The following is an 18,550-nucleotide window of genomic DNA, read 5'->3' as shown; positions in this document are numbered from 1 at the left end:
GGTAGTATGCTTAGCAGAAAGAGATGGGTTTGGAATTAGGAGTCCTGGGTTCATATTTTGACAACAAATTTATTAGCTGTGCTATGTTGAGCCATATCTCTGAGTTTTGGTTTCATTCTCTGTAAAATTACCTGCCTTATAGGGTTGCTTAAGCACAAAGTGCTATATAAATATGAGTTGTTATTATAATCTTTTAAGTGTCAAAGTATATCTGAGTTATTGCAAGAAAAGTGCTTTATACAAGACAAATAACTATATAAATGTAAGTTATAATTATTTTTTATTATTTTTATCAGAGGAGATGATAAAAGTCTTCTACTTTTACATTCCACACAATGCCTTGGACAATTTCTGATATACCAAATATTAGTAAAATGTATTTATTTTAATTGGAGTCAGGTAAGAATGAATGTCCAGTGCTTAGCTAGACACAGAGATAAAATCTTTTTGGCAACTGGCATTGTCACAAGTTGGGTATTCTTCAAGGAAAGGAAAGAAATTGGGAAATAAAAAGAAAGGAAGGAGAGAGTTGAGGAGGGTTTACAAGATATAAAAGAATATGAGTCCATTACCTCCTCTTCCTGTTCTCTCATTCTCCTGGACACTGAAACCTAGATTCTGATCTCACTCAACAAAAATGCTTTCCAAATTTAGCAGTGGCCTCTTATTTGCAAAATATGATATTTTGTTTTTCTCAGTCATCATCTTTTTGACCTCTGCACCACTTGCAATTGTTTACAATTCACTTCCCCTAGATATTCTCTTCTTTCTGGGTTTTTCCGGGGACACTGATCTCCCTGCTTCTCTTCCTATCTGGTTGCCTTTTCTTATTCTCTTATGCTGAATCATCATTCACATTCCACTCTCTAGGTGTAACACAGAGGTCTGTCCTGAATCCTCTGCCCCCCTGTACTTTGGCTTTTTCTATCTCATTAGTTTCCATGGGGTCAAGCATCATTTTTATGCAAATGACTCCTAATCTCCTAATATCCAGCCCTAGGCCCTCTCCTAAACTATGTATCACCAATTACCCTTTTGACATTTCCAGCTGGAAGCCCTGTTTTGCTCAGAAAACTAACTGTGACTCTGGGATAAAAAGCAAACTCTTTTTTTCTGTCCTTTTTTTCCTATTACGTCTTTAAAAATTTTACTACAAAATATTTCCCTTCACAAATGCTATGTTCCAGGTAATCTAACACAATACTTTCTATTTCTCATGAACAGCATTCTATGTGGTATAGTGAATAGAGAAATGGGTATAGAATCAGAATGTCCTGAGTTTAAATCTTGCCTTTCACTTGCTAGTTGTGTGACTTTGAACAAATCATTTACTCTCTCTCTGTCTCAGTTTCCTCATCTGTAAAATGAAGATAATATCTACCTCCTAAGGGTCGTTGTGAAGATAAAAATGACAATAAATGTAAAATAATTTTACAACACTATAAAACACTATAAAATACTGGTTATTATTATTATTATTATTATTCTCTATATCTTTGCATGAGTTATCTCCATCTTTTAGAGTCCTTTGTTTTCTTCAAAGCTCAGTCAGAGTTTAATAGTATATGCACTTGAGCCTTGAGGTCAACATTAGAACTTGTAAGCTCAAAAAACTCTTAGGCTAAATGGAATATGTATTTATAAAGAAGCTTAGGCTACCAGAGGTTGTTCCATTTCCTACATGAATTGTTACTACTTCCCTCTATAATCCTGTTTCGCATTTATTTTGCACATATGTTGTATTTACTTATATATGCACTAATTTCCTCCAATAGTATGCTCATTGACTGCAAAGGTTGTATCATTTTGCCTTTATATTCACAGTGACTTGCATATAGTAAGAAATTAATAAATGCTTTTTATTGAATATAGAAATGAGGGGGTTAATTTATTGGAGTATATTTTCAACAGGGAAAAGAGAAATACTATAGATGAGAGATTATTCATATTGGAAATTGAAAAATACTACCAATGCAAATATTTAACAGTGTTGGAATTTGCAAGTCTCCCTTGTCCTTTACATAAAGACCATGCAACAAATAATAGCATGTGTGGCTGAAAATAAATTGCTCATTAAAAGATTTTTGAGGCCTCCATCTTTTTATAATCTGAGCATCCTAACTTTCAACCAAACTACAAGGATATGGTAGATTTAACCAATTGCAGAACTGTTCAGCTTTCAAGAGTGAATTTTGTGCTCTAGAGTACTCCATTGTCAAAACTCCTATATCAGCACCATCACATTTACTTTCATTCTATGTATTGTTCTTGGAGATGTTTAACTTTGTTGTGTTATAGGGTCTCCAAGATATCCACTGGTAACATTTGAACTGTAGACAATGTGCTAGGGTTGTTGAAAGAATGACACTGGGATAGGCCTTTAAAAAGGATATGCCTTACTTTAATACTTCATCATAATACTAATAGCTGACATTTAGATACCATGTTATAAGCATTTGGTGTATATTATTAGAGAGGCAGCATAGTGTGATGGATAGAGCATTGGGCTTAGAGCCAGGAGATCCAAATTTAAATTCTACTTTAGACCCTTATGTACATCTATGATTATAAGCAAGCTACGTAATACTAAAAATACCCCTTTCATCATCTTTAAAATAGGGATCATAATAATAATAGTACTTATAATACTATTACTAATAATAACTTGGATTTATATAATACTTCACGGATTACAATGTGTTATATAAATATATTTCATTTTATCCTCACAACAGTTTAGGGAGGATGGATACTATTAATGTACTCATTTTACAAATGAGGAAATGAAAGTAAATAGAAGTTAAGTGATTTTCCCAGAATCACACAGCTGGATTTGAACTCAGTTCTTCCTGATGTCATTTAAAACTCTGCCCCACCTTGCTGTCACTTATACTATCTGCCTCCTAGGAAATATATTTTAAAAAGCACATTAAAAATATTAAAGTTATATATAACTATGAATTATTTGTCAGTATTATTTCTTTTCATCTTCATAACAGATCTGTAAACTAGATAATTGAGTATTATTGTATCCCTTTTATAAATCAGAAATCTGAGGTTTAATAAGTCACCTTATAATTTGTCTAAGGTCATATGGTTGTTAAGTGACAGAAATGGATTTGTTTCTTGATGTTAAGCCCATACATTTTCCATTGTACCCCACTGCCTCTCATTAAGATTACAGAAATTCAGCTAATTTCTTCTCTCTTGTATTTCTTTTTATTGACTTTTTTTTGGTAAGACCTAAGGGTTAAGTGACTAGCCCAAGATCACACAGGCAATAAGCATCTGAGGTTGAATTTGAACTCAGGTCCTCCAGACTCCAGGGCCAGTGCTCTATCCACTGTGCCACCTAGCTGCCCCTAGTTAGTTTATTAATGGCTTATTCTAATGTCACCTCTATTCTTATTCTATTGACTTTCCTGATCACTACCTTTTATCCCAGACATTAAAGATCCTTGCTCTAAATTACTCATAGGACACATTTCAGAATTATTTATCATAAATTACTTTGTATTCTAGGGTGGTGTGTGTGTGTGTGTGTGTGTGTGTGTGTGTGTGTGTGTGTCCTTTTATAGATTATGAACTCCTATGAAGGCAGTGACTGCATCTGTGCTGAATTTTGTATCTCCCCTATAGATTCAATGTCTGTCCTCTACATATAATAGATGCTTTATAAATGTTTGTTGAGCAGAAAGAAAATCACAATATTCATAATGTCTGTGATAGCATAAAGAAAAAGGTCATAGAAAAAACAATAATTGTCCCATAGAACTTTTGAGGTAAAAAAACCCATCAATATAACATTTTAAAAGGACATGTCTGTTGAAATTAAATTATTTTTATAATTAATTGGGTAAGGGCTATAATCTACTAGATTGGGAGCTCCTTGAGGACAAGGACTATGATTTAGTTAATCTTTGTAACTCCTTTACCCCCTAAGCATAATCTTTTCCCTAGAGAAAGTGCTTAATAAATGATTATTGAAGTTGAAATTAGGAAACATAGGTTTAAATTCTGACTCCAATTCTTATTAGTAGTGTGGCTTTTTCTAGCAGTGTGACTGATGAGAAGTAACCTCTAAGTTACAATTTTCTCACCTCTAACAGGAGAAAAAATTCCTCTATTATGCACCTTATTATCTTATTATGTAGAAAATGGATTTTAAAATGTAAAGTGCTATGTAGGTGTCAAATAAATGAATTATAATAAGGAAGGATGAGGAGACATGACATGTTTCACATACATTCCACCTCTCACTTAAACACCTATCTATCTGTTCCCTTTGCTTCCATTCTCTAACCCTACTTAATCTTTCAAGAAGTTTCCAAAGTACAGGTCTGAGCATATCACTTCCTTTGCTCAAGAAGCTTCAGTGACTCAAAATAATTTCTGTGATAAAATACAGATAATAAAAGTTTGATATTTAAAGCTTTTATTATCTAGAGCCAGCCTATCTTTCAAGAGTTTTATCTCATGACTTTCTTTTGTTCAGTCTCCATTTCATTTAAATAGACCTATTTGCTGTTCATCCTACAAGACATTTCACCTTATTTTTGACTTTACAGAAACTCTTCCTTCATGCCTAGAATGCTCTCCCTACTCACTGCTGCTGCTAACAATTTTCAGCTCACAAGCCATTTCCTTTGGGAAATCTTTCTTTCATGCTCTTAATTTATTAACACTCTTTCCCATGTATTTACTTTTCTTTATACAAGTCATATACTCCTACTAAAATACAAATTCCTTGAAGCCAGGAATTTATTTTTGTTTCATTTCTTTATTTCATTTTTATATCTAACTCCATGGTCCAATATAGTGTTTTGCACATAATAGACACTTAACAAATACTTGTCCAATTGATGAATTGAAGGCTAAATATGGTTGTCAAGATAAAGAGGGAATATGAAACTGAAGTCTGTACTGGGAAAAGGCTAAAGATTTTGACACAAAGAATGAAACTCCCCAGTTTCTGCCCCATACCTGTACAGCCACCACGGAAAGGACCTCCACAGAAATTCTGTTAAATTCATCAAAACAGCCCCAGGCACCAGTTTGAGAAAGACCTTTGTAGATATTGCCGCAAGACTGCAATGCAATATAAAAAATTACCAACCAAATTATTTGATTTAATAAATGGATATCCTCTTACCCATTATCATACAAACTGTTGGTCAAGAACCTGTAATAAAATTTCAAGTGCATTGAATTTTTGATGGTTATAGAATGGCAACACATAAGTCACAGGATCAAACAAAACCTTTTCATCAAATCCCCTTAAAATGTCACCAGTGCAGAGTTATTGTTGGTTCTATAGCTTCAGAAATTTCCAAAAATAAACAAAAGAGGATTCCTCTGTGACTCAGACAAAATTTCTTCCATTTAAGCTCATGTCACAGTCTGAGGAAAAAGTCTGTCTGAATTTTTAAATATATAAATAGATTTTCTTTAGAGAAATTAGGAGGTATAGACAACATGAAGCAGGTATATAAGGTGTGATTAAAAAAAAGGCCAATGTTCAAAAACTTAAGTGAAATAGAGATAAAGGAATAGATAACTATAAACATAAAGTACACTGAAATTAGTGCTCTTTTATGGACCTAAGCTTTCAGAATGATAAAATTGGAGAATTAGTCTAGAAGATAAATGAAGTCCATTCCATATCTAATAGTGTTATGATTTGATTCTAAGTTTTTCCAAATTCTAAGTGAGATCATAGCCTGAAATAGAAAGACCTTTGAGGCCATGTAATCTAAACCCATTATTTAAACTATCTAAACCCAGGGAAGGTAAGCGAAGCCAAGAGCAAGTAGAGGTACATCTCAGGTCCTTTGTCTCTAGAAGAATAGTCCTATAGCATAGGACAAAGGATAGGTGACTACGAGTTATTCTCATGAGCATCTACTGGCTGGTTCAGTAACCAGACAAGAAAAATCTGTGATTAGTGGAAGGGATGTTATTCATTTTTCTCATTATTATAAATCCTTGGATCTGCTAGGTATTGAAAGTATTCTACTGGGCATTCAGTGAAATGAACGGGGGATGAGATTCATATATACTATATAGATAAAGCTTAATTTAAGATTTATGTGACCAAATGAGTGATATTGCAATAGTGTTGTAGGGATGCAGAAAGGGGAAGGATAGCTGTGGGATAGAGGAGTCAACCTTAATGGAAAATGTGAGAAACTAAGCTAACCAAAAATAATGAGGGAGATTTAGGTAAGCTGATAGACTGGGGAAGATACTTTGGATGAAAGGAAAAAATGAGCAAAAGCTTGAAATAAAAACTAACATGTTTTTAAAGGAGAGTGAGACCAGGATGTGAGATGTCATATGGAACACCTTGATCAAAAAGTTGGAGAGTTTGACATCCTTCTAAAACAATGGGGAGTCATTGGTTTTGAGTATACCTCAAAGATGAATTTAGTATTCTTTGAAAATGTGTCTAATGAGGTATAGATAATAAATTAGGGTAGGAAGGTATGGAGGTTGGAGAGAGGCAAATCAGCAAAAAATGTTAATAGACAGTGTAACTCTATCTTTCCCATCCCAATACCATTGTTTTAGTTTGGAATTTGAACTCAATCCTCCTAACTTTCCCCCTTTAAATACAACCAACCCACTAACTACCTACCAATCCTCCACTAGACCAATTTAAAAAATGCTGACATCAGTCTCTTTCCTTTTTTTTTTTAATATAACCTATTGCCAAGTTAATCTTACTCAGGATTAATTTTAATCATGCCACTGCCCTTCCTAAAAACTGTTCATGGTTCCCTTGATGAGCATAAACATGAACAAAGGCTTGGAAAGCACATAGATTTTTGTGAAGAGTAAGGATACCAGCTGGGACAGAGCACATCAGATGGTAATTTCCAACAGAGCTATTGACCAGTCCTCACCTTCCCCACCCCACTGCCTTTACTCTGCTTAGAGTATGCTCTCAGTTTCATGCTGTTTTCTGTCAAAATACTTCTCATTCTACATTCTATTTTACCAAAACTATGTAGCCTTTTCTAATGTTATCCCAGTAGGCAAGCCCTCCTGCCTACTACATCCCCACAGCACCCTGTCTCTAGCTTTATTACTTTAGCTTACATTATTACAATATTTGTGTATGTCTTATTCTCTATTAGACTATAAAACTTTTCAAGGGCAGAGACTTACAAAATCTAAAACAATCCTCACATTTAACATCTAATAAATATTGTTGAACAAATTAATGCATAAATTTCTTTTGAAGTCTACCTTATTCCAGACTGGCAATGGAGAAAAGCAAACAATTCTTTTTACTCTGTTAATCAATAAAAGTCACAAGTTAGGACACCATGTAATGGAACAGAGTAGACATTTTTAGTCTAAATTTTCAATTCAAATTATTTTCTTGGGAGACAATGCCAGGAATACCAAAAAGTCTTAACCAAAAGGTCACTGGATAATGCAACCTTCTCCATTGTCTAAAAGGTCAGTCCTTTATAAATGCTACATTTAGAGATTAAGTTCTTCCCATATAACAAAACTGATAGCATAATTTGCTATGGATTTAACTTTGAATAAAATATTTTCTTAAATTCATGGCAGATTATGTATATTAGAAATATGAATCTTTTAAAATTCATTATTTTCCACTTTGACAAAGTTTTCATAATGATATAAATGGAATTTATAGAAAAATAGTCAAAATATATCACCTCCCTCTTTTGCTTTTTTAGTTGAATGATCCAAACCTTTTTCTTGTCCACTGTGATCATCATACTCTGTATGCTGAGTTAAGCTTATATCGGATACCTCATGGAACCAAACAATTTTATACTTTATAGAAGAGTCTCTGATGTGATTATAGCTATAAAGCAATATATCTTCATATTGACCTATTAAAACCAATTAAGAATTAGTTGTTGAGGTTATAAATTCTAGGATAAAGAATCTTGGAGTGTGAGAGAATTTAGAGTTGATACAGTTAAATTCTGTTATAGAGGAGGGAAATTAATGTGAGAGAGGTCATGTAACTTTTCCACAGTTAGTGGGAGACAGAACTAAAATCAAGTGCCCTTATCTTTGGTTCAGTATTCTTTTTTTATCATACTATTCAGTCCTATCAAATAAAAGAAGATAAATAGATTTTTTAAAAGCTTGATAATTTTAAAGGCCTATAAAATAATTTAAAGACCTATAAAAAGGTTCTAAGAAGTAGACATGAAATATATTAGCTCCCTGCACCCAACCAAGGACTATGACTATACTGTGAAGAGAGGAGAATAAACATCTATTTATCTATTTGTGCTTCATTCAGTTTCTTCCGTTAACAGGAAAACAAGATGATGTACCTTGTAGTCCATTTGCTCAGAGCAGTTAAACACATACACCATGATACCCAATGCTCGACCCAGATCTTTGGTAGTCTCAGTTTTGCCAGTGCCTGCAGGTCCTGCTGGAGCCCCACTCATGGTCAGGTGCAGAGACTGTGTAAGGGTGATATAACATCTGACAAGAAACAATGAACCTCAGAGTTAGAATAAATATGAAGGGAAGTAAATGGGGTCAAGGTGGGAAATCAGAGGAGCATTGTTGACAGTGATGTGCCCTGGGAATGCTTTTAATGTCATTAACAAACAGTGAATTTCAGTGATCCTGGAAGTTTTCTTTGTAAACCAAATACCTTTTTTTTGAAGAGTAATTGTTTTTGCTTTATTTTCCCATGCTTTGTTTTAAATAATTGGTAATGGAAGAAAGTTGGTACCAAATCTAATTCTCATTTTTTTTCAAGTCCAAGCTAAAAACTGACTTAGCAGACCAAGAGAACAATATTCTCATGGTATAAATGAAGCTGGTTGATTTTTATTACTTTGAATTCAAGAGCATTTGTGGCAAAAATAACATACTTAAAAAAGAAAGAATATTGTAGTCAGACACCAGACAAAACCTAAGGAGATAAACCTCATTTTTGTACATGTTAGAATCATAGAGTTGGGTGGATGTTGGAAATCATCTTGCATAATCATGCATCAAAGAAGGAATCCCTTGAGATAGTCATCTAGCACATCTAGGGATAGGAAGCTCACTGCTACACAACAAAGCCCATTTTAATGACAATGTTAATTATTAAAAAACTCTTTTCTTATGCAAAATCCTTCATTCCATAGCTGACTCTTGCCCCTTTAAAGGATTATCTCAGAGATAGGTATTAGGCTGGAGGGTATAGGAAAAAGTATAACAAAAAATGATGATACACAGCAATAGGAGAGGGTTATTGCAGCAAATTAAACGTTTTAAGATTTCAAGGCTGATGAGATGATTATGTCTCACCAGATCAAGTTATTGAGTCTATTCAACATATTCTGCAATATATAAACCACAGCCAGAATTGGACAGATATCCCTGCTAGGAAAAGGACTTATCTCCATGAGTCACTTTGTAATGGACCTTATGTTCCTATTAAAATTAGAATTCCTGGTTTTGAAATGATTATCCCTGAGACTATGGGCAGGGAAAAATCAAATATGACAGAAAAGTATCTCCTGACTTGCATTTTGAACAGTACTAAGATGGGTAGCAATTCTAGTCAACTAAGAATTCAGTGTTCATTATAGATTATAGGAAGACTTATGTAAGTGAAAATCATCTGCCTCACAGGCTATGTGAGTCTGGAGTTAAGGTGACTTCGTAAGAATGAAGGCAATTTGTGATACATAAGGAGATGGCCATTTGTCACAAGATTATCATAGCTGAGAGGCTAGATGGCTCAGTGGAATCTAGCCTCAGACACTCGTATGACCTTGGGCAACTCACTTAACCCCATTGCCTTGCATTAAAAAAACAATTATCAGTAGTTGAGAACGTGGGACTTCCACTAAAATGCTTTCCTTGTTTATAAATTTCATTTATGAATTAAATGTCATTTAATTGAACCAATGCTCTTTGCCATAACTATACTTCAATGACTGGTAGTGGGAGCAATTACAGGACAAAGGGCTATAAAAAATGATACAAGCTAAGAAATAAAGATGGAATACTTGAAGATTCAAACTAAGAAGCTGCAGCTCTGCAATAGAGTTCTTTCTGCACCACACTATTATCTCATGAGTGATACAAGAAAGTTACTAATACTAGCCAGGTCATTTGACTCTATAACTGTGATAGCATTATGTAATCACTATTGATGACTTGGGTCAAGAAAGTACATTTGAGATGTAAGAAAGAAATGTTCCTGGCTCCCAGTTAGTAGTGGTAGATATCTATAAGAAATGTAGGACTTGTGCCTGATGTGTTCAAAGGAAAGTATTATGAATTTATTCTGTCAACTGGGGAAAGATCTTGGTAGTTTGTGTAAATATTGACTCTATTTTCTGGAAGAAGATATTAAGAATGTAAGCTACATTCTAGTGGTAACTGATGAGTTCAACTGCTATGCAAAGGCCTATCCAACCAGAGAAATTTCTACCTGCCAGGATCCAGTATGTTCAAAGTTAAGAATGTGGAAAAAAATACTTTAAAAGAACTTGTCTTGACAGTAATTGAGAACCAGAATATCTCTTGTTTGGCCATTGGAACTCTATTGACTATGACTTCAGCTCAGAAAGCTTGAGTTTGTTGTCAAGTTCCTCAATAAGGTGATGAAATTTTACTAAGGAAGTCTGGTGTGCATGAACACATAAGTTAACCTACTGATAGAAAGCCATTCCATATCAAATACTGAAAGACCAGGCAATTTATCAGTCTAGAATATGGTCTTCAAAAATGACTGAAGTTGGACTTCTGGCCAAGATGGCAGAAGAAGACAGGCAATGCATTAAGTGCTCCCTGTATCCCCTCAAAAATAACATTAAAGAAGAGGCAGCTAGGTGGCCCAGTGGATAGAGAACCAGCCCTGGAGTCAGGAGTACCTGAGTTCAAATTCAGCCTCAGACACTTAATAATTACCTAGCTGTGTGGTCTTGGGCAAGCTACTTAACCCATTGCCTTGCAAAAAAAAAAAAGTAACATGAAAAAACCTCCTAACAGAAATTCAATCACCAAAACCCAGAAAAAGAAGCTAGGAGATGAATATCTAACAACAAAGTCTGTCTCAGGGGAATGTGGGGTGAACTGGGAGGGGGTGAGGAGACCAGGGGGTCAGCACAGGGTGGGGTGGGGGTGTGGGGGGTAGGGTGTCAAAGGACCTGAGTTAGCCTCAGAGACTTTGTTGAGAGGCAGTTCAAGAATCAACTTTAGCCATGCAGTCTTTGGCCAGGGGGAGAGGAGGTCTGCAGGCCTGAAAATCTTCCAGCTAGGTGCTGGACCAGAGCTCCATAATTTTGAAGCATTCTTCCAGGAACAAATGGTAGCCTCCCTTCTCCCCATCCCCTCAGGCACAGGTGTGGGCTAAGGAGTTTGCTCAGCTAAAGGGAGATTGGTTTCTAGCCCATTGTTCAAGGTCAACTCAGACCCTGCTGCTCCTCCTCATTCCCTCCTTACTCCCAGGATAGGGAGAGGGCTTCAATTACTCCAGAGAAAGCAACTGGCCAGTCCTTGGAATTATTAAGCCAAGTGAACAAATTCTCTTAGGAGCTTCAAAAGTAAACTTCTGAGAGTCATCCCCTCCCCCAACACAAGATCCTAGAAAAATGAAGAAAAACCTGCGAAAGGGGGGATCCATGGGGGAAATATTTAGAAGGATCAGATTCTAACCTGGAGAGATCTAGTACTTCTGAGGAGAATATGAATTGGTTTCCAGCCCAGAAAGACTTCCTTGAAGAGATCAGGAAGGAGTTTAAATATCAATTGGAAAAGTTGGGAAAAGAAACTCAAGAGAAAATTAACACAATTGCAAGAGAAAATTAACATCTTGCAACAAGAAAACAAAACATTGGAAAATACAATTGGACAAATACACAGCTATATGCTAAAAGAATCACACACACACACACTGATACACAAAAGAAAAGGACACAAAAGAGGAATACCTTCAAATATATAAAATACCCAAACTGTCAGAAGACCAAACAGAGATTTTTAAATGAACTAAACTCAGAAAAAGAAATAGAACTAACTGGAAAGGATATGAAGAAATTATGAAACAATTCTTGCCCTAAAGGAGCTTTCATTCTGCTGGGGAATACAACATGCACATATACATGTAACAGAACCTGGCTAAAAGGAGATCTATCCTCAAACCTTGTCTAGCATAGTCTTCCTGGAAAAGGCAGAGGAATCTACTTCTGGAAAGGAAGGAGACTACTCTCTAATTTAGAGCTTGCACATGTATTGTGATTGTTTTTGGACTGGAAAATGCTTACAAAAGGCCCTAAATAGCCAAGGCATAGATTGGGTTCTGCCTAGCTGTGATCAAGGGAATGCAAGCTGCCTACCTGGATCCCATGTGGGCCTGAAATGTGGTTTTTGTTCTTTTTTTTTTTTCCTCTTCATGATTATTCTTTTAAGTAAAGAAATTCTGCAAGTTTATGCAGTAAATGAGGCAAAAATTTTAGAGAATCCACCATGAATATTCAAATGAACTATGTGTGCCTGACCTGTGGTAGAGCATTCTGAGCTCCTATTGGTCTGATCAGTTGCACTTGGACACAGTGAAATTTGATTTTAATGTAATGATGTCATTTTGGTCCTCTTGGAGAGGAAAGGCCAACAATCATTGTAGATGGTCTATAAGCTTCTGAACTAGAAAATCTAGCAGAATGAGAAATCCACAAATATAATTACATAAATTTATGCTTGCATTTGTCAAAAGCTAAACATTGATGAGAAGGCAAGAAGAATACAAAGATTGACCTCCTTGTCCTAGTTCAGGAGCAGTGAGATCAGAACTCTGCTGCATATTGAAGTAGAAATGTGGAAAAAGTACTTTTTAGCCCTTGCTTTAAATGAGATCACTCTTCTCAGGGATTTAGTTGAAAGATAGAAGATGATGATGTTCCCTTTCTCTCCCCTCCATTTGCCATTTGCTCACCCCCCCAACTCCCTATTTAGGGAGGAGATGCTTTGTGATTTCTCTTATTACTATATAAATTAGTAACAAATATTCCTTTGTGGAAACTCATTGATGCTAATTAAACAAAACCATGGTTTTACATTCTTAATATCTTCTTCCAGAAAATAGAGTCAATATTTACACAAACTACCAAGATCTTTCCCCAGTTGACAGAATGAATTCATAATACTTTCCTTTGAACACATTGAAGAAAATACTCTACACTGGGGGGGAGGGGAGCTTGAATTAACAATATTAGAGATTAGTCTTTTTATACCTTATTTCCCAATAAGGACTTCTCAAGGCCTCCTGACTGTTCCCTAAACAAAACACACTACTTTTCTCTGATTGTTCCCCATTCTTGGAATGCTCTTCTTCCTCTGTTCCAACTACTAATTCCCTTGGATTCTTATTAAGTTCTAACCAAAAGCTTAGCCTCTCTAGGAAACCTTTCTCAACCCTTCTTAATTTCACTGTTTTCCCTCTCCTATTTAGTCTGTATTTAGCTTATTTTGTGTAATAATTTATATTGTATATTATTATATATTTATATTTTATATATTTCTATATTACATTATAATATTAATATGTATATTAAATCATAAAATCCTTGGGGTTGGAACTGTTTTTTGCCTCTTTTATATATCCTTGGCACTTAGCATAGTGCCTGGCACATTTTGTTGTAATTCATTTATTTCAGTTGTGACCAACTCTTTGAGGTTTTCTTGGAAAAGATATTGAAATGGAGTTCCATTTTCTTTTTCAGGTCATTTTTCAGATGAGGAAATAGGCAAATAGGGATAAGTTAGTTGCCCAGGGTCACACAGCTAGGAGGTGTCTGAGGTCACATTTGAACTCAGATCTTCTTGACTTCAGGTCTGGTGTTCTATCTACTGGACTATCTAGTTGACCTGTTTATTATTTATTGATTAACTTATAGTTCAACCCTTCAGGAATGCCCCAGAACTCAGAAGAAGAGATGTAGACATGCTCAGGGATTGACTCAGTGAGATCTGGAGTTGGAATAAGAATTCTTAGGGTTTAGAAGAGCTACACAAGTATATGCAAAATATTTAAAAACAAATATAAAATAATTGGTGGGAAAAGTCACTAGACATCAGGAGAATCAGAAAAGTAGAATATAGAGTTTTACCTGAGCTCTGAAGGAAACAGGCAAGAAGAGTCAGGTAAGGAAGGAGTGCTTTCAGGCACACAGGACAGTCAAAGATATTGAGAAAGATAGGGCATTTGTTGAGTGAGGTACAGAAAGAAAGATAGTTTAACTGGACTGAATTGTGCCTGAATGAGAACAATGTTTAATATGACTGGAAAGGCACTGGAACCAGGTTTTGAAGTGCTTGAAAAGAAAAGGTAGAAGTGAATTTCAATAACTACAGGGAACCAATGGATTTTATTGAGCTGGGGGACTATATTATTAGATATGCCTTAGGAAAATCACTTTGGAAGCTGTGTAAAGGATGAATTGGAGAAGAAATAGAATAGAGATAGGGAGACCTTTTCCTGACATGCCAATTGTGGTCACAGAATCACAGAATTTCATAGTTGAAAGAGGTCTCAGTAGCTAGCAGTTCCAATTTATATACAAAAAAAGAATCTCCATTGAAATATAACTGACAAGTGGTTATACAATCTCTGTCTAAAGAAGTCCAGTGAGGGGAAAATTTTCTTGAGGTAGTATGTTCCACTTTTGGACAAATCTATCATTAAGAAGATTTTCCTGATGTCAAGTCAAGTTTGTCTTTTTTTCCCCCCTATCCATTACTCTTTTTTCTGCCTTCTTGGGTCAAAGAACATTGCTTCCATATGGCAGCATTTCAATTACTTGAATACAGTTATTAGGTTCCCACTTAAATCTTGTCTTTCCCAGACTATACATCCCCACTCTACCCCTGTGGGTAGACATAGAACAAGATTTATGAAGGAAATTATTTGGAATTTCTTTATTTTTCCTCAGTCAAGATAGACTTTACAAATTCTGTTTGTGAGAGACCAGAGGAAATCTGGTACTCACCTGTCTGTCAGAGGGGTAATCACCAGGCGGGGTGTGTTACCAAGGTACTCATAAGAGTAGAGGAATTCAGCATCACAAATGTTGGCAAAGCAATGTTTCTTCTCATCATCCCATCGATGGCGTAGCTGAGACAACCAGAGGAAAGCTTGAGTGCTCTCTACCTATCGAAAACAACAGAGTAAATAATAGAAGCTTCTGGTTGTAATCAAACAATAAATATTTAACACTTTGGACACACAGCACATGGGACTTTTATATAATCATAATGCTTTACAACACAAACTTGGAAGTGACTTTAGTTGGACTGAATCTTGCCCCTTCATTTGACAGATTAGAAAAAAAGTTTCAGTGACATGAAATGCTTTGCCCAACATCACAAAGTGATTTGCTTCAAGAGTCTAAAATATCATTTGACTAGTTTAAAAAACAGTTGTTTTTGGTATATAGAAGCATCTGTAAACAACTGTCATTGGCAGGAAATAACGCAGTAATTATAGTATAGTATTTTTGGTACATAGTAACTATTTTTGATATAGTATTCAAAAGTTGACTTTACTCATATTACTAATCTCTATCCCTCTCTCTTGTGTTGTGACTATGAAGAGACTTAGGGTACCTGATTTTCTAGGTTTATATCTCTCTAGAACTCTAAATTTCATTTGGACAAAGTAGGTATAGCTTCCACATGCACAGGTGCCCAAAGGTCCTGAAACCAACCTTTTGAGAGATCATCTTGGCCACTACATCCCGGGCATGAACATCAATAGTACAGATGGTCATGATTTTTTGTCGATCTCCCTTGGAGAGCTGACCAATTAGCAGTGTGATCAGAGTGTTGAGTTGAGTAACTTGCTTCTTATAATATTCCTTCATGGCACTTTCATACCCTTCTTCCAGTCTAGCAAAGGCAATTCCTACCTCTGTGGTCCACCAGATCTGGGTACAGGTCAAGGCTACCTGTAGGGTAAAGAATCATTTGGGTGAGCTAATTAAAATTATAAATTCTTAGATAAGTTCTCTGCCAAATAGCAAAGACCTTGGGTGTTAAAAAGCCTTCTCTTGTCTATTTGATTTGAGTTTATGACACTATATTGAGTACTTTGTGAACTGATGTATTTAAGTAAGAACTGGACTATCAAATAATTGGACTAAATAAATAAGAATGAAAAGAATAATAAAATGATGAGTCTTGACACCTAGGAAGGTTAAACTTAGGTGAAGTGTCACATAGACATATTCTAGCCAGTTATGCAACTTCAAAAACTGTTTCACTGATCCTAAGATCAATTTTTCTCTTGGCATATTACATAGTCAAATTATATTATATAGTTAAATTCTACTGGGTTGCAATTTATTTTGATAGACTACAATTATAATAAATAACTTTATGCAATAATTGTGATTCTTAAAAGTTAAAAAGTGTTATACAACATGCATGTAACTTTTACTTTTGAAAATTAAATTTTATTTTTAAATTTTTTTATAAAAGAAAGATTTTTATTTATTTTTAATTTTACAATTTCCCCCTCATCTTTCTTCTCTCCCCCCACTCCCAACAGAAGGCAACCTGTTAGTCTTTACATTGTTTCCATGGCATACATTGATCTCTAAGTTGAATGTGATGAGAGAGAAATCATATCCTTAAGGAAGATAAATAAAGTATAAGATATATAAAATTACATAGTGAGATAAGTTTTTTTAAATTAAAAGTAATAATAGTCTTTGGTCTTTGTTCAAACTCCACAATTCTTTCTCTGGATATAGATGGTTAAATTTTATTTTTAAGGCAATTGGTTAAACTCATTTTTTGAAGTAAGAGTGAAATGATTCTTTTGTCATATAAAATACTTTTATAATAAAATTAGTCATCACCAATTTATCTGTTTTGTCAATATTTTTGTACCCTGAATTTTGTATATTTTATTAAGGCATGGCCATCTGACATGAAAGCCAAAGTCATAATATAAAACTATTCCCAAGGTACGGAAAATCAGAGTAACTAGCTTTAAAGAGACTGAGAAATGTAATTAGACTTGCTTGAAGACTAAATATCCTTGAGGTTCCTCTAGACTAGTCAGCCCATAATTTTCTCCCTCTCCATTCCCTGTTCCCTATCACCAAGTCAAAGCAGGGATATCATTCACAATCCCTTGATTTATTTTACCCTTAATATTACTTCTTTTTCCTCTCAAGGCTAAACTCTATGCTTTTATCTTGATTTCAGCTGTAGGGGACATAAAATGTGATTGTCTCATCCATGCCTAGGCATGATGGCCCTATCAATATGAAGTAGAATTTGTCCAGGGGGAGCTACAACAGATTTGAATATAAATGTGAATATGTCCCATTCATTTTCCCTTTGACATTCAGAATATTTCCATCTCACTAAAATGAGAGAACAGGAACAAAGATAGCCCTTGGCCTCTCAAAATGATATCCCAAGTTTTTTGGTGACCTATATTTAATCTATGTCTAGGTCCTTCCCCCTTCTAAAAAATTACTTTGCTTATTTGGAATATTTCTCAGTTATGGTCTGACAAATAGATACCCAGTGGTGCAAGGTTGAAAATTGGGGAAATCTACTTTTTAAACCAAAACAAGGGAAACAGAAATTTTCCAGGTACAGAAGAATCCTTGCAAGGAAAATACCTGAGCAGGGTAGTCAAAGAGCCATTGTTCCCTAGGTTTCTCTTCATAGGCAGTGACACCTTCTGTCATTTCATGTCTTATGGTAGCTCTCATGTGATCAAGTACATGGTTCAGCCAGATTTCAACCTAAAAGAATCCAAGGTCAAAGACTGCTTCTATACATTGAGGTGGTTGTGATTATCATAATGTAACAGGGAAATGAGTGGTTTGTAAGGAAGGAATCTATTAGAAGATTCCCACAAGACAGAATGACTTAACAAGATTTATTCATCACTTTACCATTTTTTTTTGAGGGTATGGTATCAGCTTAAGGAAGAACAAAGGGATCCAGTTCAGCTTTCATTTATCTTGGGGGTATGAATCCAAATTAGGAAATTCAGGGATTTGGTGTAATGAAGCTGGTAAAGGTTTTGGAGGCCATCTAGTCCAATGCCTTTATTTTATCAATGAAGGAAATTCAATCCAAAGTAGTTAAACGACTTATGGTTATAGCTCAAAATCACACATAAATAAAATGTGTCCTCTTTCACACCTCTAACAATAATTTAAAGCATTCAACTGCATTGAGTCATTTAGTATATTAGATAGAAAAATGTTAAATGGAAATAGTGTGCATAAGACTTTGAATTTTTAATAATTGTGGGATAGAAAAGTTAGAATGGAGGAACAAATGGTAGGGTGCTAAGAATGAATGAAAAAATTATTAAGGTATTCCTATGTTATGGGCACTATGCCAAGTATTGGGGTTACAAAAATAAAAGCAAAGACAATCTCTGCTATCAAAGAACTAAAATTTGAGAGGGGGAGGAGACAACACCCACAGGGGAGTGGTAGCCAGGGAGAATATTTTTGTTTGGAAAGTTACAAGGGAATTATAATTTTGTGCTTCTGTTGGTTCAAGC

The 18,550-nt window shown here is 35.1% G+C and overlaps 1 protein-coding gene across 1 annotated transcript in view; it reads right to left on the bottom strand.

The window, feature by feature from the left end:
* DNAH9 (dynein axonemal heavy chain 9) overlaps positions 1-18,550 on the bottom strand; it is a 546,775-nt gene that overhangs the window by 368,659 nt on the left and 159,566 nt on the right. Inside the window, exons 19-23 of the mRNA XM_074225133.1 lie at positions 17,649-17,774; positions 15,717-15,956; positions 15,000-15,160; positions 8,331-8,487; positions 4,984-5,088 (exon numbers count right to left, since the gene is read on the bottom strand). Coding sequence (XP_074081234.1) covers positions 4,984-5,088; positions 8,331-8,487; positions 15,000-15,160; positions 15,717-15,956; positions 17,649-17,774 — 789 coding nt within the window. The remainder of the gene's footprint in view (positions 1-4,983; positions 5,089-8,330; positions 8,488-14,999; positions 15,161-15,716; positions 15,957-17,648; positions 17,775-18,550) is intronic.

This window comes from Macrotis lagotis, chromosome 2 (assembly GCF_037893015.1).
Source record: "Macrotis lagotis isolate mMagLag1 chromosome 2, bilby.v1.9.chrom.fasta, whole genome shotgun sequence".
Classification (NCBI taxonomy): domain Eukaryota; kingdom Metazoa; phylum Chordata; class Mammalia; order Peramelemorphia; family Peramelidae; genus Macrotis; species Macrotis lagotis.
The sequence above is the reverse complement of the archived record's forward strand: the minus strand, read 5'-3'. Positions and strand labels throughout refer to the sequence as shown.